The sequence below is a fragment of the Aythya marila genome, assembly GCF_965140915.1.
Source record: "Aythya marila genome assembly, chromosome: 6".
NCBI lineage: Eukaryota > Metazoa > Chordata > Aves > Anseriformes > Anatidae > Aythya > Aythya marila.
Window position 1 is genome coordinate 22802444 of NC_139047.1, and position 21479 is coordinate 22823922.

Genomic DNA, 21479 nt, shown 5'->3' on the forward strand with positions numbered 1-21479 from the left:
CTACTGCAAAGAACTGACAAACTGTTTTCCATGGTGTGACCATGGCAAACCTACAGCATAAAGACTTCTCAGATGTATTTGAATTCCCAGCCTGCTGACCCCTTATTGAATACAGGACTGCCTGGACAAGCATTTGAACTAACTCATGTAATAATACGCCTGGTTTTCAGATTGACTCAGTAGTTTCAGATATCTTTCAAATACTGACTGAGATTAATCTGTGAATTTTCAGATTTGAGCAAGAATTTATAAACAGTCTGATTAGAAAGTACACCAAAGTTGAAGAAAAATACTTCTGGACTGGTTTGCAAGATATTAGCCATACAGGAACATATTCCTGGGGTGCAGTGGATGGGGAAAAAAATGAAGCTGTGACATATACTAACTGGAATTCCTTGCAACCAGGTAAACATAACAATTTAAAAAATAAAAATGTAAAAATGCTATCATTTTACATTCAGCAAGCATTGGAGCACCATGTTAGGAGGCTCCAAGGATGAAATAAAATAGTCATTCAGAAATCTTTGTATTTTTGGAAAACCAACCAATAGCTTTAAATATTTCTTTGGTGGCTTACATTTTAGAGTTCTCAGGAGGATGTGTGGCCATGCCCAGCGGGAGGTCTGTTGGAAAGTGGGAAACCAAGGACTGTAAAACCACAAAAGCATTTTCTGTCTGTAAAAAATACATTGGGCTGCCCAAGGAACCAGAAGTGCTTCCGAAGCCATCTGATCCCTGTCCCCCTGGGTGGCACAATGGATCAGGCCTTGCCTGCTACAAGGTAAGAAGTTATTCCTACTGGATGTTAGTTGTTTGTTACTGTCTTGCAGCAAGTATGTGATTAGCCATTTTATGTCTTATGACTGCTCTGAAGGATATTTCAAAGAGGATGTATTACATGGGGAGGAAAAAATCTTGCTGATTTACATTGATACACAAGAAAATCTGGAAGCATTCATCCTGTGCTGGTTTTCAAAAGATGCAGTGTGCCTCTCCCTCTTGATCTGTGGCCAGCTCTGCATGTTAGAGCTGAGTGGGGTGAGAGCATTCACCTCCTGCTTCCATCTCAGGAGCCCAGTACTGATGGAGGGTGCTTGATTGCCATCATTCAGCACAGAGAGACACCGGAATAGGAAAGGAAGGTGCTTTGAATCTCCTTCCCTTGTACTTTTAAGGGTGTAGATGGGGAAGATGAGATTTTCTCTGGTTTGAATGTGGATCTCAAACTTCTTAAAAAAAAAAAAAAAAAAAATGCTGCCTCAGTTGCATTTTACTGTTGTTGAAATAAACAGTGGAAGTAAATAGTCATGCTGTTAGCTGGAATGGCTTAAATAAATTCACATTTAGAAATGCACATTTTTTCTTACTATTAAGAATCTAATCAAAGTAAAACTGAGGCTGTTTATTGGATTGTGTGTTCATTATTTCAAGATCCAGTGCCTGCAACGAACTGTGTCCTATACGCAACTCATTTGGCAAAGTGGGGAAACACAACTCGCATAACAAGGCTGTGGGCAAGGATCCCAAATGTGTGGGTCTTGCTGATGTGCAGCATAGTTGTCCCTGCTCAGCCGATGGGGTGTGACAGCTGGCTCTGGCAGTTTCTCCAAAACTCTTGTTGACCAAGTGCAGCATGTCTGTGCAGAGAGATCCTGCTGACGGGAATTGGCTTGGACTGATGTCAAGGGGATCAAGTGAATATGTTAGCTGAGGTGTATGAGCCAAGTCTGAAACTGACACATGCAGGTAGCAAAGAAGGTGCTGAAGAACTTTTTTCACCTTTAGCACCCAAATGGGCTTGGTGTCAGTGGAAACTGGGTTTTGCAGTTCACCCTACATTTTAAAGAACACCATCACTGAAAACATAATTTGGCTTGCAGTTTTGGAATGAGTTGGGTGTTGTTTTCTAAAAATCTTTCTGGTAAAGAAAAACAGAGAAATTCTGCCATATGGAATATGTTGCATTTGAAACAAATTTTGTCAGCTAAACTTCAAAGTCTGGCTGTTGTTGAACAAACTGGAAGAAATAAAATAATTAAGAAGTCAAGTTTAAAATCAAGATCTCTCCCTATGGAAGATCTCTCCCTATGGAGATACGCGTTATTCATTCCAACAAGAGGTGTCCATATCTGAGTAGTAGAGAAGAGTTTTAAACATGTTGTCACTCGTGTTATTTTCTACTCTGATGGCTGGTTGTTGTGAAGTTTTTCCACAGTGAAAGAGTGCTGCGAACCAGGACTTGGGAAGAGGCGGAAAGGTTCTGTGAAGCTCTAGGAGGCCACCTTCCTAGTTTTACTAATACAGAAGAAATCAAGGCACTTCATTCTATCCTGAGAAGAATAATCAGGTAACAAAACAGCCATGGACTACAATTTTGATTTCAGTCACACATGGGTGTAGATCGTAAATGCTGCTGCTGACCCCAAATGGCAAGTGTGAGACAGTGTACCCTGACTGTTTCCCATAGTAAACAGCTAGATGTGGCATTTGAACTGCTGGCATGTCACTGCCTTCCTGGAAAATGTCACGGGAGTACAGCTTGGGCAAATGTTTCACATTGCTAGAGGGAATGCAAGAAAAGAGATGTTTACTTTGAGCATCTTCTATTGCTCAAATTTAAATCTGTGTTGTTTCCTTCTTTATGCTGAATTTTGGTACGACTGCACTGTAGCTGCTCCTATTCTTTACTTATACATTTTTTTAAAGATGAGTTATTATTTCAGTTTTTCAAATAGGTCTCATTTTTATTCATGAAATGTTTCTTGACTAAATTGGGTGCTATTTTTTTTTTTTTTTGAAAATGTGAATAATGTAGTGTCCAGCAATCTGGTTGGCAGAGATCCCATTTGGCATAACGGCACTAACACTATATGGGCATTAGATGGGTGTGTTGAGTTTTCTGGTATCAACAAATGAAATGCTACATAATTTATGAATCTAAGGCTTTTTATTTATTCAAAGGAACTGTCACTGCAAAGCTTTATTAGGCACTGGTGTGATGTCAGATCCTTGTGTAATATGCTTTTTTGATTGGCAGCCTGGTTTTTCAGAACTTTTGCCAGCTTAAACTCAAATGCTGCCAGTTATGTGATCCTAATTTATTTCATCAACAAACAAAATCAGGATTATTTTAGAAGCTGCCAATGTACAATGCTGTGATTAAATTTTAAAATTTGATGACTGAAGAGATGCCTTCTTGAAAAGTCAGTGAACCTTTTTTTAGAAGTGCACAAGTCATGAAAATTACTTAATGTTTATGTTACTAAAAGACAAAACCAAACTCACGCTCTATAAATAGATGGCTTAGCTTGTTAAAAGCCACTTGTGTCTCCTTTGCTAAAGTGACTAAAGTGCCTGAAATAAAAATCAGTGCGGCGATTATTTTTAGCTATAGATCTTGATATGCTGTTTTGCAATTACGGATTTTGTTTTAGTGTGCCTAATTTACTATCAAATATGAATAAGGAATTAACTAGTTTTATTTTCCTACTATTCCTACAAATATTTGGAAATAGATATCAGCCTGAAGATTATCTCCAGTATTAATTATAGTTAATGGCCTTTTTCTGGTTAGGAGTTTAAAGCTGGAAATTTGTGTCATTCCGGAAAGCCATCTGACACATGATGCTTATGCAGTTCCCATATTTCAGAAACTCAACAGCCTGAAAGAAAGAAGGTCAAGTACTTCAGTATTATTTTAGCAGGGCTTAAACAAGGGGCAATATATTGAGCCCACTATATAAATATGGGGCAATATATCAAATAACAGAATAAATTGGCTTTGTCAGAGTTGCAGTAACTGCAGGTATCCAATATAAACCAGAACACAGTATTTTGTCTGGATGAACCTCTTTTGAAACATTGCAGAACTTCCTGAATAGAAATACTACAGTTTTGATATTGCCTTGATAAAGCATTTTAAATAATGCTTGTTTAGGCAATGTAATGAAATGTTTAAGTTGGTTACACTTTCAAATTAATTACTCAGAAGTGGTGATTATATGAAGCATTTTAGAGATCAAGAGTGATGGGTAGCTTGTCTGAAAATAAGCTCATTTGATAAAGGAGAGAGGAAAAACAAGTGAATTATTTCACCAAGAACAACAGACAGTTCAGGTAACTGGGATAAATCATCCTAGGATAACGTTAGGAGAGATTAGCTGCCAGAGTTCACTGGTGTGCAGTTTGTCCTGCATTTACTCAGTGCAAAGTCTGACCTGAAGTATTCATTCAGTGCAATTATTTTGGCTCAGTGAAGGACCACACCTTGGCTTTTTTGGTTTTGTTTTTTTTTTCCCTTGCACAGTTCTCCAGTGACTCATTGAGAACTGTTTGTTTTTAAACGTTAGCAAAAGTCAGTTTGGTTCACCAGGAAAAGGGCAGCTTGCCTAGTCCATTTTGTTCTTTACTCAGATTCCACCTTAGAGGCAAATAAGAACTAGAACTGTTCCAGCCAAATCAGGCAATTGCCATTGGAAAGGAAAATAAAATTTGCCTGCCAGCCTTCCTGTCTGAAAGAAATATGAGATAACATATTTTAACTTCAAGGGACATGATACAAGCAGAACGGATCCTGGTAACTTACTTTCATTCTTCTAGGATTGTTTTTCTGAGCATTTTGCAGCTTATACGTGGCAGCGACCTTGGATGCAAAGAGAGTAACAGCTTGGATTGGTTAGAAATAACATTTCAATGAGGACACCTTACTTGAGAGAAACCAGTTGCCTTTTATATGCACAGCACTACTTGTGTAATTGCACTGAATCTAGAAATCCTCAGGAACACTTGAGTTTGCAAGAAAACACTGATCATGCTCTCAACACCTCATCTAAAAATGAGATGCAAGCTGTAGCAATTGGGTTAATGCGGCTTCTCTGCTCTTCTGCTAGGGAGTGGCTGATTAGTAGGATGGAGATTTGGTCAGTGGCAGTAGCCTGTTACGGAGGGAGGAGCAGCAATCAAATGGGCTTCATGCACACTGCCATCAGAAGCAGCACTCCTTTTAAATTGCGCCATTCTGGCATTGGCCCAGACTTATGCATGTTTGTTATATTTTACCTCTTATCTAGAGTTAGGCTGTAACCTCACTTAGGCTCTTAATCTTGTGTAGGAGCTGACGTAAGGGACAAAAAAAAATTCTTCTACTTCAGCAGTTGGAATATGATGGTAGAAAAATTCTGTTTTACATTACATTCACGTTGATATAAACAGCATTTATTGACTTGTGCACCTTTTATGGTTTTTTTGTTTGTTTTTTTTTTGTGTGTGAGAGAAAAAACGCTGCAGAGTTAGGGCCTTTCATTGTTAGTCAATGTGAAGTCTGTTATAAAGCACTAATCGCACTTACATTTTAGGTTACAACTCAGGATAACCTAGGTTTTAGATGCAGTTCCAGGAAGGTAACTCAAAGAATACTCTGGTGGTGATATATCTATTTTGATAGCAGTCCACGAGATGGTTTTTAAATGTTTTCCAGTGAGGACACAGAAAACTGAAACACAAGCAAATACCTTACTGCAAGCTCAGTTGCAAGTCTTAATTTATACTTGTCTTACATGGTTAGTAGAACTCTTTTTTGTAATGCAGTGATAGTATTATTTTGGAGGGCTATCAAAAGTAATTACTTAAGGTTAAGTATCATCAAGAATAGCACAGCAGTTACTGAACTATTAATTCTCATGTCTGCACAATTCCAAAGGAGGAAAAAATGTATGTTAATGTGCAAATGCCTGATCAGCTGGGCAACATTGTTCTGTTGGCAGATTAATCATTGGAAATTGGGAGATAGGCTGGACTTGACCTAGCACACCATTTATATTTATATTTATATTTATATTTATATTTATATTTATATTTATATTTATATTTATATTTATATTTATATTTATATTTATATTTATATATTTTATTTATTACATAAAAGCCTATACAAGTTGAAAGACTTTGGAAAAAATTGCTCTAGTTCCTCAGTTTATTGCTGCAAATCCTTTTGAAATGAGTGTCTCAAACTTCCTTTTTAGTGGATATTACTCTGTGATGATCAATTACTTAAACTGCATTAGGCCTGAAGGTGACGACCAGGAGGGGAGAGTTAAGCGGTGTCTGATTCATAATCAGAAAGAATAATCACAGAACAACAAAATCCTAAAGGCAGATTGCCAAAAGCCACTTAGCTGCTTGACAGCTGGGGAATGGCTTACAGTTTTCCCTCTGGAGTGATGTAGAACATTTAGGCTCTTTAAAGGCTCTTTAGTTTTATTAAAGGACTGTTCAGTATGGTAAGATCACACTAGTGTGATCACAATATCACACTGATGTCAGAAATCAATGCTGGTGTGTGGAAGGGTGAGATTTATTGGTGGCTGCTGTTCTTTTTTTTTTTTTTTTTTTCTTTTTTTCCTAATGGGAGCCCTACCAAGTAAAATGCCATTGCCCTTCCTGGTTCTCATGTGCTTTGCCTACGTACTCTGTGCTGTGCTGTTGTTTGTCATAGGCCTGAGTCCCAAGGGCAAGCTTCCAGATCTGTTTTCATGAACCCACTGTTGGAATGTGATTTTGTTGTTGTTGTTGTTTTTATTTTTTCCCCACTCTGATACTAAAGGTCTTGGAAACACATCCTTGAGATCTCCCAGGCTGTTCCAGTTATTTTCTTGGTGCTGCTGTGTCAGCCATTTCATGCTCAGTTTAGCATCTTTATGGTGATGTGTGTGGGAAGGCAGGGGCACGCTCTTAGCAAATAAATTTTTCACGTTGCCCTGGGATTTCTTAAAATTTCTTATGCTGGTAAGCCTGGGTTTAAGTCCATCCCTCCATGTAATAAAGTTATGTTCATAAAGTTGCCAAGTTCTATCTTAAAATCACTCAGATAGTTTGTCATCACTACGTTTTTGGGTGACTTCTCCAAGCCCTGACCTCTGGTCAGAAACCTGTTTCCAGCTGAGTCTAAATTTACTTCTGATCTGTGGTTCCTTCAGACACAGTGTCCTTCTTCCTCAGATAGTTCTTCCTCCTAGGAGCCTAGTGTCCTAATATGATGTAAAGAACAATTATATCTCTTCCCTTTGTTCTTCAAGGCTAGAAAAGAAAACCTTTAATTCTTTTAAATAAACTTAACTCTCATTGCCTCAAATATTCTGCATGGCCTCAAATATCCTTCTACGTATTTGGTGCAACATAAATTAATGGAGTGTACTCTAGATAAAGTCTTAGGAGCCCTGTACTGTGGCATTGATGCTTCATTATCTCTGTCAGAACATGTTGATGAGTGTGCCTTCTTCACTGCTGCACTGCAGTATGATTTCACATCAGCTGTGATATCACTTCTAAAAACAAAACAAAAAAACCTTAGCATCTTTCCTCTGCTGCTGTTAGGTGATATCATCTATTACTTTTCTTGGGCAGGGGAGTGGGTTGGAGTAAATTGTCATAAATGTCAGTAGCTAGAACCAAATTGATACTTCCAAAAGTAAAGGCTGCAGTACAAAACTAAACTTGCAGTCTGACACATACTTCGTTTTGTCATGGTATCCTGGATAAGCAGTGGTGAAGAGTATGGTCAAAGTTGTTACTGCAGATCTAAGTATTTCTGTTGTAAACCCCATTTTTTTTTTTTTCTTAAATTGTGTCTTGCAGCGTAACTGAAAGTTTCAGTTTATAAATCCCTTGCTTATGAAAAACAAAAGTAAAATCTAATAAAAAAAAAAAAGTAAAAAGTAAAAGTAAAAATGCAGTTCTGACTGTAATCCGGTACAGTGGAGGAAATATCTATCACCTTTCTTTTAAGGAAGTGTTGAGGTCAGTGGTGTTACGGGCCTCTTTTATGAAGGTGCACGGTTGAAATACGTACCTGTGCTTTGTTTATATTACTGATAAGCATACAGGAAATGCAAAGTCAGTTACTTTGTGTAAGCAGAAGTTTTCACGTAGTTTGAGGAAGAGTATATTTGAGCTGATGAGAGGTGACCTGGAGACAGACAAGGAGAAGCAAGCCAAATAAATAGTGTGTGATTCTGGAAGAAGAGCATATCAAGAGACAACTGATGCAGTGAATGAAGGAATTACATGATTTAGTCTTTTGTCCCTGCCCACGCAGAAAATTAACCTACAAATCCTATTACAAGCGCGGAAGAGGACCTTGACTCTAGGCCTGTTTTCCTCTTTGACCTGCTACAATTTGCAGGAGTAAACTCTTGGCTTTGCTGCTCAAACCTAAGTAACGCAATGACTTAGGTCAGTTTTTCTATTAAATGTGCTGAACCATATATTTGGCTTAAGATTTTACTTTGTTTATTTACAGCAATGACAGATGGGTATGGATTGGAATGAATAAGAGGAGTCCAGATTCTTTGGGAACCTGGCAATGGAGCGATGATAAACCCGTAAGTTAACCAAGAAATGTCATGTCCTCATTTGTTTTAGCTTGGGCTGAATTGAAAATAAATTGATAAATCCTCTAATTAAGATATGGCAGATCCTTCAACAGATGAGTAATTCAGAAGATTGTGCACTTAAGAGCTACCATCCAGGCAGATTTCCAATTAAAAGCATAACTTTAATAAGGTTAACCTGATCTCTGTCTCTATCACATTAAAATACTTTAATGAAAATAAAGTAATAAAAATCTAAGAGCTAGCAGAGAGAACAAGATGTCTTCATGCCATGGCAAAGGGAGGGGTGATGGGGGTATGAGCTCATCTTCTCGATAGAGCAGGCTTCTCCAAAAATAACTTCTTAACTGCAAGTGATTTATTTGTCTGAAATTGTAAGATATTTTATTTATTTTTTTTCTCTCTATAATAACAGGTACACAGATTCAAAACTCTTTGATCTTGTTACTGCCTTTTAATATGTGTTTTAATAGTGATAAATTTAATGAGATCACAAGTTTAAATGGTTACCTTTGGGGACTATTTTAGCAAAAATAGTTGTGAAGTAATTGTTTTTTCCTCCTGTCTGTCCTGTAGGTAACTAGTATTATTATGCCACGTGATTTTCTGGAAGATGAATATAACACAAGAGATTGTGCTGCTTTAAAGGTTAGTTTGAAAGGTTTTTAATAACAGCATGCTTATTTATACATGAAAGTACTTGGAAAAAATATTCCTGCCAGCTATATATTGGATTTAGGTTGACTGCTGAGATGTTTTCTTTGTATGGTAAAAAGTTGCTAGTGTTCTCTTTATTAATCTACAGCTCATATTGCATTTCCCTTATTTAAGTGGTTTTAACAAACTGACTGCTATGCTAATGATGACCTGTCATAAGACTTCTGATCTACAAAATATTTTTAATGATAATTCAGTTCTCGATTACATATTGGCATGCTATATATCTGTTGAATGTTATAAGTGACACTTAAGAACGTAAAATGGAGTAAAAAACAAAAACAAAAAACACAACTCTACAAGTTTCAAGATCTAGATTTGTTTTTCTGAACTGCAAATTAAGAAAATCATTGAAACATAAAGTAGAGGGATGCAGTAGCCAGGATAGAGTATTTATGCTTGTGTTTGCTTTGTGAAATAGACTGTAACTGCTGTGTCAGGTTTTAATTCAAAATGTCATGCCTCTAGTGAATTATGTTCTTCGTTGCTTATTTCAGTCTTGATGGCATGAGTTGTAAAATGGCCTTTAACTTTTCTGAAGTGTTACCTGAGAGTTTTTGTAAGATAATTCTAATACTCTCCTTTCTATTAACCAAATTGGAACCAATTCTGCTGAAAGGATAGTTGTATCCCCTTGCTTCTCTTCACAGCCATTAGTCTTCAATATCTTCTCTTGTGTTTGTGACCCCAGGCTGAGGAGCTGTCATCTTTAACATTAGGCTGATAGAAGCATCAGATGAGAGGATAGCACTCTGAATATAGCACTGTGAATATAGCAACCTCCCTCCCCTATCTGCTAGGTCTAGGCATGTGTTCCTTCACTAAATGATACAAAATTCTCCTTATTGGAGAGATCAGCAAGAGTGAAGTCAGATCTTAAAGCTGATTGTAATAATCTTAGATAAGAAAGATTATTCCTATGCTGGATTCAGATGAGTGTTTCTTTTGAGGAGAAATGAAAATTTATTTCAGGGAAAGAAGTTCCAGCAGATAATTCAATAATAAGCATAGATGAGATTGTGTGTGCTACAAAATAGCGAAGAAACAACATTGCAAGAATAGACTTGTATACCTAGAATGACCTTAAGCCGCTTACACAATTGCTTCACAATCTTGGCTAGCATGTAGAATTACAGTTTAAAGAGTTACAGTTGTATCTGTTCATTTTTTCAAGTTGTATGGGGCTGATGCCACAATAACACCTACTGACTTTGTTGAAGATATTTCATACAGTTTCATTTCACATTACAGAGGCCCATACTCTATTAACTGATTTTTCTGTTCCTGTTTTTATACAGACTTTTCAATTTTCACGGCGATCATTTTGGAGATTTTATTTCCATGAGGGCAGAGACCTGGAATTTTATGTCAAGCCTTTTGATTGTGAAGCTAAACTCGAATGGGTCTGCCAGATTACAAAAGGTAAACTGCATTCACTCACATTTCATAAAAAAGAGTTTAGTGTTGGGTTTTTAGTTCCTTTGTGTTAACAGCTTTTGTGAAATACATCTAACTAGTTGAGAGGAGGTAAGCATATTTGAAATATTGCTCATTATCAAATTAGAAGATATGAACTAGGCAGCAAAGAAATATGACCAAGAACTAGGGTTATAAGTCTCAGAAATTCATCACTTTTCTTGGTATTCTTTATGTTTCAGTAGTGAAAAGAAGGTGTCTGTCACTGAGCGGTCATTATTGCACAATAGCAGAAGCTTTGCAACCCATGTTTTATTGTTTTCTCTATGAACCATTAGAAGTCAGTATTTGAGATGCCTTGCCTATGTGATACACAAACTGACATGCACCTAAAGTATTCATAGATTTATCAAAAAATGACCATGAGGAGGCGGATGCAGTATCACTGTTCACATTTTCTTTCTTTTGCCATAAAGTGGTTTCTCAGTAGGTGAGGTGATATAAGCCAAGTGATATTTGTAACTATAGGCATATTGGCTATACAGTCTGCTTCTACTTTAGGTGAATGAGCCTCTTGCTTGTTCTTCTGGTACAGTTAGTGTACTATAAAGTTAGTGTACAAGCTTCTCATTGTTGTGAGACAGAGGTGAAAATGCAAATTCTTATAGAGGGAAACAAAAAAATAAATAAAAAGCACACATATTTAAGACTGAGGTATGGAATACACCCATTAGTTTTGAATCAGCTTGTTTTAGACTATTTTATCTATGCATGAATTTTCTCCTTCCTCCTCTGCCCCCCATCATGCATACCCAGAAGCATAACCTATCGCTTCCATTGTTTGTGACCATTATTTGTCTCGTTATAAGGTGAACTTGAAGTGACTGTTCTTTTTTTTCCTCTGAACAGGTAGCACTCCAAAGACACCTGAGTGGTATGTACCAGGTAAATGGACTTTTTGTGAATTCTAACACTTTATGTATATAGTTGTTACTACTGTATATCTTTTATTAGTTTTGTTATATTACTGCTGTAATATCTTTTTGGTGACAGCAAAGGTCATGACTGATAGGATTTGATTCTGAGAGAGATCCAAATGCAAGAATAAGTGCGTTTTTTTCCAGTGTCAAATTGAAATTTCTCATTACATTCAGAAAAAGAGTTTTTCAGAATTGATTTCTTATGCGTGTGATACTTCTTCTGTATAGATGAAATTGGAATTCATGGAGCCCCACTTGTTGTTGATGGTGCGGAGCTATGGTTTGTACCAGATAAAAACCTGAGCTTCCAAGAAGCTATTTCCTACTGTCAAAAAAATGATAGCGATCTAGCCTCTGTGGAGTCTTACCCAAAACTCAGGACAATACTATCTCAAATAGAAAAGGTAAGGAAGTTTATCTAACAGATACTTTTCACTACAGGGAAATACTGTTGCCGGTTTTTCCAATACAAGAAAATGTTAGTCCTTAATTTCTTTCTTTATCCTATTGGCCTTAATAGTTTTTAATTGTTTTTAAATCCAAAATATGAATTGAAAGAGAATACAATGTCAGTCTTGTAAAAGAATGTTTAAATGTAAAAATAACCTCAGCAACTGAAAAAAAATAAATCTCCAAATGGATAGAAAATGCCATAACAGGACCATCATGTAAGCTCCACATTTTCTGCAAATACTTGACTAACAATTGCCCCAGCTGTTAATTTTATGTATGGGGTAGCATGTATTTTATTTATTTTTTTTTTAACTGAGGAGAGAATGCATGCTGGCCTCATAGACTTCGCTGTGAAAGGGGTTTGTGGTGTTCATAGCATGAGTGCGTTCTTCTAAGGAATCTTACAAAAACATGAAATTAGCAGTTTGCAAAGTCTCTTAATGAAATTTATCCTGAGAATGAGAAATTATCTGGAAGGAGAAAGGAGAAAGCAGGAGAAATTGAGAATCTAACCTGCAAAATCTCTAGCGTTTTATAAACTATTAATTTTTGAGCTGTCTACTGGAGGAATGAGATCATTCTGAGGGACGTCCTCGGATATTCTGTGGAACCACATCAGCTTTGGTCAGCTTGCAGTGATGTTCTGGTTGCCCGGTAGTGTTGCTGCTATGAATTTTGCAGGAATGATGCGTGTAGTATGCACTTATGAAACTGATGCAAGATTTCTTATAGCTTTATGCAACAGTGTGGAAAGTGTCTTTTCTTATATTAGATGCAGGCGTCTGTTTATCTGGCATATGCATCTTGAACTGTATCTTTTCCTATTCTTGAATAATTGTAAATCTGCACTATTAAAAAAAATCATTTTAAATCAAATTAATTTTGTTACTGATTTATTGATGATGGAGTCTGGAGATCAGTCTCTATGGATTGTAAAATACCATTTTGTTCTTTTTTTCCCCACAGTTATCAAACAGCGAACAAAAGTGGTGGCTGAAGTTTATTGATTATGGCTACAGCTATCATTCACCGTATGTAGAATAATCTATTATTGTAAACTTTTTTCATGCCATTTTTAGGCATATAGTTAAGTAGAACAGTTTCTAAAGGAAAATGTTTCATCCCCAAACTTGTAAAAGATCACTTCTGTATCATCCTGAAGAGATAAGATAAATTGGAACTAAGCTAGGAAACAGTACAGCGCTGTTTGGTGAACACTGTTCTCCACATCTGTTTACATGGACCTGCACCTACTCTGACAATACTAAGCATAGACAACAGAGTACCTAGAGCAGAGAGAGTAGGAGAACTATGTGGTGCAAGTCATAGTTAGCACAGTATGTATATATACTTAAAAAGTAAGTATATTTCAAGATATTGTTGAAATATTCTAATGAGTTGCCAATGCTTGGGTTCTGTTCCCATTACAAAGCATCAACATCAATGATTTATACACAACTGTATGTGTACATGTGTAAATTAATAGACTTGGATGAAAAGGAACAACTTAACTCATAATCCAATTCTTCTAAGTCTCTCCAGTCCTATAGATTTCAGGTTGTTGGGCTTTGACATCTTAGTCTTGTCATGTGAATCATTAATATACAGGGCCCTAATAGCTAATGAATTCAATTGATCTTTAAAATAATTTTATTGGATTTTAGGCCCAGTTTTTTCTTGTTAATAATTGAGGAACTGAAAAAGATTCTGGAAAAAAAAAAAAGTGTTGGTTTTGAGGATAGGTGAGAATATCTGAGAACAGGAAATGTGAAATCAGTTTGACACCTTTCTCCTAGTTAGGTAATGTGAAAGTCTTGGATTGCTAATACTGTACTCCCGTAGAGCTGGGATGCCTCACAGCAAACCTTGCATTGTGCTGTCTGTGGCTTCAGCAAAGGATCATGAGCTTCTTATAAGCAAAAATCTTAATTTGCCAAAATACTGTAGTGATATACTACTTCAAAAACATTTTAGAAAGGATACATGTGGGCTGTTGACCATTATCCTCGCTTGTCTTCACAGTGTGCTAGCAACTGCAGCATGCGATGAGTAATCTACCCTTGTAGTGCACATCTCCTTAACATAGTTAATTTGGGCATGGTATATAACTATTGAACCTACCACATGTTTGTTCCTAGTCTAGTTTCTCCCCCTCTGTCCTTTCCAGTGTTGTAGGGCATCTCCTAGAAACAATTACCAGCCCAAATTTTTGTATGTACTGGCTCTGTTGCTATCAGAGTTTCCACCTGAAGATCACACTGGATTGGAGATTGACTCTGAAATGTTTGTATCCAGTTTACAGTTATTTCCACGCTTCCATGATCGATTCCTGAGGGATTGCTGGTATGTTTCTAGAAAGAACTGGTACAGAGGTATGGCTGTTTTCAATTTTTCTCCCCTCTCTGTCATTGTTATGTTTAAAAAAAAAAAAAAAAAAATGCACACTGATGCTTAGTTAGAAGTGAATGGCTTCTTGATGATTATCTGATTCAATTTTGAATAATTTATTTCTTTATAGTAGAAGCTATTATAATATTTCTTGATGTCCAGAGGCAAACCTGAATTCATATGACAATTTTTTTTTTATGGTTTGATTGTCACTCCTGTGACATAAATTAATTTATGTGAAATCTGTTTCACTGGTCTTCTTTGTGTGTATGCAACATATTATGAGCTCTGGAAATTGAGTGGTGTTAGAGTAGTTTGACTGAATACCTGCAACTGAATATGTAGCTGGAGATGCAAATTATTAAGTAGTGGAGTCATAATGGAAAAGGTACATGAAGTAATTTAAATGCTATCTGGTGTTACTTGAGCCTTCTTTTCTATTTTCAACATTGCTTTACATTGGGAAAATTTTGTACCTTGTAGAGACTAAATATGTCTATTATCATTTCCACTTTAAAGCACGTTTCCCCCATTATTATGCCAAAAATTCAACTTTACTAGGAAGACAGTCCAGTTAATTCTGGAATCATGTAAAACACTACAGGACAGACTCAGAATTTCTTTTGGCTTTAGTGGACTTTAGATTACACATCCTCTATGCTAGAAAATGTCCTCATATTCAAAATATTTTAATTTCATCTTTTGTTTGTTGAAGTTACCTCTACTTATGTTAAGTGTAGCTGCTGGAAGAAACATCAGAATCTGTACCTTTAGGAATGATATATTATTGTCTGATATAATCATTTACATTTGTCTCTTGCTCTCCTGTTGCATTTAAAGCTTTATGTTGGATCATACTTCCCTGTAGTTGCACTGAAAAGGATGTGCGTTTCATCATGTCAAAATATGTGTGGCAATTAGAGCATGACAGAAATTATCATAACTGTTTTTTAAAACTTACATTTTTGCAGACTATCCAGTTAACTGTAACATGAAACTGCCCTTCATTTGTGAGAAAAATAATGCCTCCTTACTGGAGAAACATGATCCCAGTTACCGCCCAGTCACAGGAGGTTGCCCTAAGGATTGGCTTCGGTTTCGGAATAAGGTACAGAAAAAACACTGATCAATTATCATTACTTATTTTTAATAGTCCACTAAGCTGGAGAGCCCTGCTGAAAGAGGCAAGGAAGTATCCAGTGTGTTCTGGAATGAACTGGAAGGTGGCTTTTGAAAACTACATGCAGTGATTAAAATCATCTCCTCTACTTCTCTGTTCGTTTTTGATGGCTTTTAAATTTTAAAGCAGTAACCTTCAGGATTTTCATTTTCCCCTCACCATACACTTAGATCCAAGAACTTTGTTTTTATTATCTAATCTCGTGCTCTGCTTTGAAGAAAAAAATTATTAGAAAGGAAAGGATGAGATTTCTGCTTCCTAAGTCACCTTAAGGATTTAACTTGCTTAGGAATTAGAGGAAATTTTTAAGAATGAACCAACAGAAATCAAAAGCCATACTATAGTAAACTTTAGTACTAGGTTTCAAGGTAGTCATTTGAAGTCGTAGACTGATTCCTATTATGTGACCTGTTGCTGTTCCCTGTACATAAGAAGGAGTGTGCATCAAATCTGCACATTGCATTGTGCCAAGACTTGCAAATTTACTTCAAGTCGTTGCAGAATATAGCTTTTGAATTCCTATCTAGTTTCTCGCAAAAGATAATGCGTTACAGTAAAAGGTTCTTGGCCATCCCAGTCTGACTTCAGTTAACACATCTGAATTCGCATTCTTAAAACAGTACACGATCCTGATATAGCTGATTAAAAGTTATTGAATTCTAATCCTCTGCTGTGAATGATGAGCTACCCAGTGCGATTATTAATAATTTTTGTATTTAGCTATTCTACTAGCTAGTAATGGTTCCCATACTTTTGAGAAAAATAGTTACATTTTATTACAGGAAATGAAGTGAGATTTTAAGGCTGATTTAGAAACATTTTCTTATGAGTTGTTTCTTAGGTATGAAGAAACCCTTTTCTTATGTTTATTTTGCAGTGTTTTCTAAAGATGAAATCTGAATATTTAACATTTAATGCAGCTAATGAAAAGTGTATAACTTTTGGAGGTTCACTTCCATCTATCTCAAATCAAGCTGAGCAAGGTATGGTAAACTGGGGGCACTTTCACTGTGCAGCTTCTCTTCCAAACTCAATATAGTTCTGCTTAAGAACAAGAACATAAAATCACTTGTTTATCTACAGGCATACTAGGAGCATTCTAAAAATCCAAGACTGCTTAAAAATGTGTTGTCTATTGTTGTCTGTGCTGCTAGAAACATGGAAATTCAGTTGGGGGGAAAAAAAAAAGTAAAACCTTGCATTAAAGAACAAGGAGAGAAGGGTCACTGCTGAATGAAAATTTTCCATGTTTTGCTTTGCTTGTTAAAAACAACTGAGATTGTAGACTTTGTACTGTGAAGACTGCAGTTTTTATTTGTCCCTTGCCATTCCTCCCGCCAGTACTGAAGTCCATGTACATGGAAAAAAGGTGCAATTGTAAATGAGCTTACCTCTTTCTGTGGGCTGGTCCCATTGGTGTTAGGAGGGTGGCTAGTTCTGACATGTAAATCTTCCACGGATTTGTATCGCTTAGAAAATAGGCTGAGGCTCGCATGTGGCCAGTAGTTAAGACATGTCAGCAGCAGCTAATTACATAGCTTCAGTTTGTCTTCCTGATCTAGATAAGCTGAGTGAATGCCTTTGGTGCCTGGGGGGGTTCACTGAAGGCCATTGTTTCATTCCAGAATGTTTGGTAAGAGGGCTCTGGTTTAAGATTTCCTTGTCTGATTTTTTTTTTTCCATCTAATCCTTGCTTCCTTTGTCCAGTCTTACTTCCTCTGATGATGGGGTAGGCAAACTCTGCTAGAACCTAAGAAATGATTCTGCCTTATGGGGTATGTCAGTAGGAGAGGAAGGTGGAGCTATGACTTCCTTCATCAGTTTGGAGAGGGAAGGAGAGAACTCAAGTTCTCTCTGCAGGGAGACAATAGAAGATCATGCAGACTTGTGGAAAAGCAGGTTCTGAAATTTGTGTAATTGCAAGGGTACAAAGCACTGAAGGCAAAAACAAGTTAAATATACTCCTTGCTCCTCAGCTGAAAATTTGTAGGACAAATAACAATAGACTACTCCATTCAGATAAAAGACAATGCCTTTGGGGTTGATTATGAAAGAAGGCAATGATGAGCATTTGGGAATCTTAAAGGACTAGGAAAATGAAGCTGATAAAAGTGGGGGTTACCTTATTTATGCAAAGTGTTTTTTCAGGTGTTTGCTGTTGTCTGAACCACAATGTGTACATGTTTACTGTTTTGTCCAACAGATTTTATAACATCCTTGCTTCCTGAAATGCCAAAAGATATTTGGATTGGCTTGCAGTTTTTGTTCAGCACAAGAGAAAACAAATGGATAGATGGGAGTAAGCTGTTGTATAGTAATTTTCACCCACTCCTGACAGGAAGACTAAGGAAAATTCCTCTGGATGTAAGTTCTGACTTTTGACTACTAAACTTCTCTTGACTATTGAAAAATGAAAGTTGGAATACTTTCAAAAGTAAAAGGGGGGAAAAAAAAAAAAAAAAGACCAGATCCCTCAAGTGGTGATTTTAATTAGCAGACAAGGTGACTGAAAGTAATGGAATTCTGTTTATTTGGACCTTTATTTGTATGATGTCTTCTGAACTGATACATGAAACACTGAAAGGTGAAGAAAAACAAACAAACAAACAAACAAAAAACCACAACTATTTAAAGACTTCTGTAATTGCTATCTGCAATTTAAAGACTACATAAAAACAGTCATCAAAAAGATGCCATCAATAATTATTAGTTCAGTTATACTTAGCATCTGTAAACCATCATGCATCGGTATTTAGCATGCTGCTCTACCAAGGCGAAGCATAATAAGTATAATGGAATCACACCCACGAACAAGATTTTAAGTGTTAATTTTTTTCATTTAATGTTCTTCCCCCATATTTAGCTTATGAATTCTTTTTGAGTCTAAGCACCTGGTAGTGTTTGTAAAATAGGCAAGCTGCATTGCACCACTCCTTTGAAACTTCTTAAACAAGTTCAGACAGATCAAGTTCTCCTAGCCTCATGTTCTTTCACTTTCTCTACGCGAGTATGTTTATACTTTATTTTTGTCTGATAAGTGTGTCTATGACTTTCAGCTTTTTGATGAAGAATTTAACAATCAGTGTGGTGTAATCCTCAATGATCCCAAGTCTCAGTATGTTGGAACATGGAATTTCACTGCTTGCGCTGACAGGCATTTCTTGGGTATATGCCAGCGGCCTACAGGTAAGTCTGCAGAGTCAAAATAATTTAAATAAATTAGAGCCAGAGTCTGCTGTTAAGATGCGTATGCCAGAAGACCTCTTAATACATGTAAATCATTGCACTTGAAGAGCAAGATTCTTGTAGACACTGAGCAGGTTCGTTTTGGAAAAGCATAGTGTGAAAGGGCGATGATGTGGGACAAATTTTATCAGCTATTCAGAATTTTCCCGTTTGTTTTTCAAAGAACATTTCAGAAGGTATCTGTTTTCCTGAGAGGTACTGACTGTGTGGTTTCACTGAAACCATGCTTCAGCATATAGGAGCTTTAACATTCTGGGGGTATAGATGTCATGTACATCAATAGCTAGAACAAGTGACTCCTTCTTTCCCCTTGGAACTGTGGAAGATGGAAGTCCTGGGGAGGAATCTCACAATATTTTCACCATATTTAAACGTCTCCTGTGCTTTTAGCACTATCAGAATAGGAGGTATCATGTGCTCTTGAAGTTGAAATTGGACTCCCCAGAGCAAACCTTGAGGGCTTACATGAAGAGTGATAATCTGCAGTGATGTGGCTTTCCCTAGCTTCATAGATTTATTGGCATGAGTAGGGTTTCCTAATCTGAATTAAAAATAATATTCCGATACAGCCATGTAGGTTGCTCGGCACAAATTACTGGAACTAGATCAAACAAATATATCTACTCTTGCATTTAATTACTGCTATGGGCTAATATTCAGCATACCCACTTTTGAGTATGTACTTCTATGAAATTAACCCTCTTAAGTAACTAACTTGCTATCTTCTTAGGAAAAAAAAAAGCTGTGTAAAAAACACCCAAGAAAATATTCACCACCTTCTTTTTCTTCTTTCTCAAATAGGCAAAGCAAGCTTATCCCCCTTATTTAACATAAAAATATTCTTTATTCCAGTGCCAAACATTTTGGAAATTCCAAGTGTCCAAATTTGAAGTCTAGCTGGGAGAGATGTAGTCATTAAAAACAAACAAACAAACAAACAAAAAACGGAAAATTAGATTTTTATTAATAGAAAGTTGATCTGCATAGATCGGTGTATCTATGTCTGAGTTAACTAAAATAGTAAGCATTTCCTCCTAGCCAGAACTGTAGAAGATGTAATGAGAAAGGGTTTGGGACTGTCAGAGTATGTATCCCGGTCACTGGGGATATGGGTCTTAAGGTGATTTGTGTGGAAAGGGATCTCAGAAGGTTGCAGGGATAGCTGAGACCTGTCCAAGTTGCCTTGAGCTTTATCCTAGAGAAAAAGACAACTCAGATTTCTAAGAAGTCTTGGTATGATTTGTTATTTGCACAACTTCTTGAGACATTCACCATCAGCAATTACGTCTTTTCTCTCTCAGAAATGAACTTTTACTGTTCTGCCCCTTACTAACTTGTTTTCAGTTTGGTACCCTTTGATATGTGGTTACTCTTCTGGTCCAATGGTTCTCTTTTTGCTAGCTGTATATCAAGTGAAAGCATTTAGCAGCAGACATAAGCAACTTCATTCTAATAGTCCATTTCAGCCTTCTTGCTTTTATGGTCTACTGAAAGCTGGAAATAGTGCATAAATACCAGATATATATTTATTTTTCTCTGTTCTTGTGTTTTGAAAAATGGCTCTGTCAGACTACCAATTAGCCATTTTTACATTATTATTTGTAGTGTTTTTTCCTCTCTCAGCAAGCCTTCTTATGTTTCCATGTCAAGTTTCTTCTGCCTTTTTTGGGGAAAGATGTATTTATTTATTATGTATAAATTTGGGGGAGTTACTAGCTTTGCATGCTTTAATTTACCACCCAAGGGAATGTTTGCATATTTTATTAACTACAATTGCAACGCATCACTGAGCTGTCTGCCTTCAGAATGATGCTGATAACTGGCGAGGCTCAGTGCTAAGAACACAAATGGTAAATTACACCCTTCCCTATTCAACGTGGATTTTCTATAATTAATTAAGTGCATATGGAAACAAAATCAATTCCCAATATGCGTGTGGATGGCAGTAAGAAACTCTGGGACTGTGCTGTACACTGTGAGATCTGTATAGACAAGTTTTATGGCCCATTGGATTTGCATAAGCATAAATTCACAGGCTCCACAGAGATAAATGAATCAAGTATAGCAGTCGCTATCTTGCAGCAGAGAGCAGTCATTTTCTCCCACTGCTGTATCTGATTGAAGCTGTGGAGTATGATTTTTCTTCAATAAATTAAATTTTTAACACTATTTAGCAGTTAAATAAAAATAGCTGGTACAAAAAAAGTGTGAAGCCAAGTTAAGAGAGAGATAAAAATAGAGTGGCTGAAAATAGCCCTTCCTGCTTTTTTTGCTGTTATATATTCTCTGTCTAAAGTGTAAAAGATATTTGTTCCTAACTAAAATCATTAGCATAATCTACTTCCTAAGAAAGTATTTTTGATATTTTTTCCAGGGGAATATAAACAGTGTTTTTTTTTTCTGTTTGTTACAGAGAAATTGGGAATTTAGAATATATTCCATTGTTTAACCATCTAATAACTGTATTTCTTATTTAGGCATAGGAGCTGCTGATAATCAGACAGAGCAAGTCCTTAATGAAACATTCAGCTATCAAAACGTTCAATATGAAGTAATTCTGAAGAATTTGTCCTGGGATGATGCAATGGCTGCATGCATAAATCGCAAGATGCAGCTGGTTAGCATCACAGATCAGTTCCAGCAGGCTTTTCTGGCTGTTCAGGCTGCCCTTCATAATCAACCGCTGTGGATTGGGCTCTTCAGCAGAGATGT

The 21479-nt window shown here is 36.6% G+C and overlaps 1 protein-coding gene across 1 annotated transcript in view; it reads left to right on the forward strand.

Moving 5' to 3' along the window:
* The window catches only part of LY75 (lymphocyte antigen 75), a 46460-nt gene that overhangs the window by 12631 nt on the left and 12350 nt on the right, over window positions 1-21479 (forward strand). Inside the window, exons 11-25 of the mRNA XM_082763785.1 lie at window positions 233-405; window positions 585-781; window positions 2205-2347; window positions 8297-8378; window positions 8964-9035; window positions 10403-10526; window positions 11430-11465; window positions 11729-11904; window positions 12920-12984; window positions 14249-14325; window positions 15313-15449; window positions 16399-16504; window positions 17725-17885; window positions 18578-18707; window positions 21245-21477. Coding sequence (XP_082619911.1) covers window positions 233-405; window positions 585-781; window positions 2205-2347; window positions 8297-8378; window positions 8964-9035; window positions 10403-10526; window positions 11430-11465; window positions 11729-11904; window positions 12920-12984; window positions 14249-14325; window positions 15313-15449; window positions 16399-16504; window positions 17725-17885; window positions 18578-18707; window positions 21245-21477 — 1912 coding nt within the window. The remainder of the gene's footprint in view (window positions 1-232; window positions 406-584; window positions 782-2204; window positions 2348-8296; window positions 8379-8963; window positions 9036-10402; window positions 10527-11429; window positions 11466-11728; window positions 11905-12919; window positions 12985-14248; window positions 14326-15312; window positions 15450-16398; window positions 16505-17724; window positions 17886-18577; window positions 18708-21244; window positions 21478-21479) is intronic.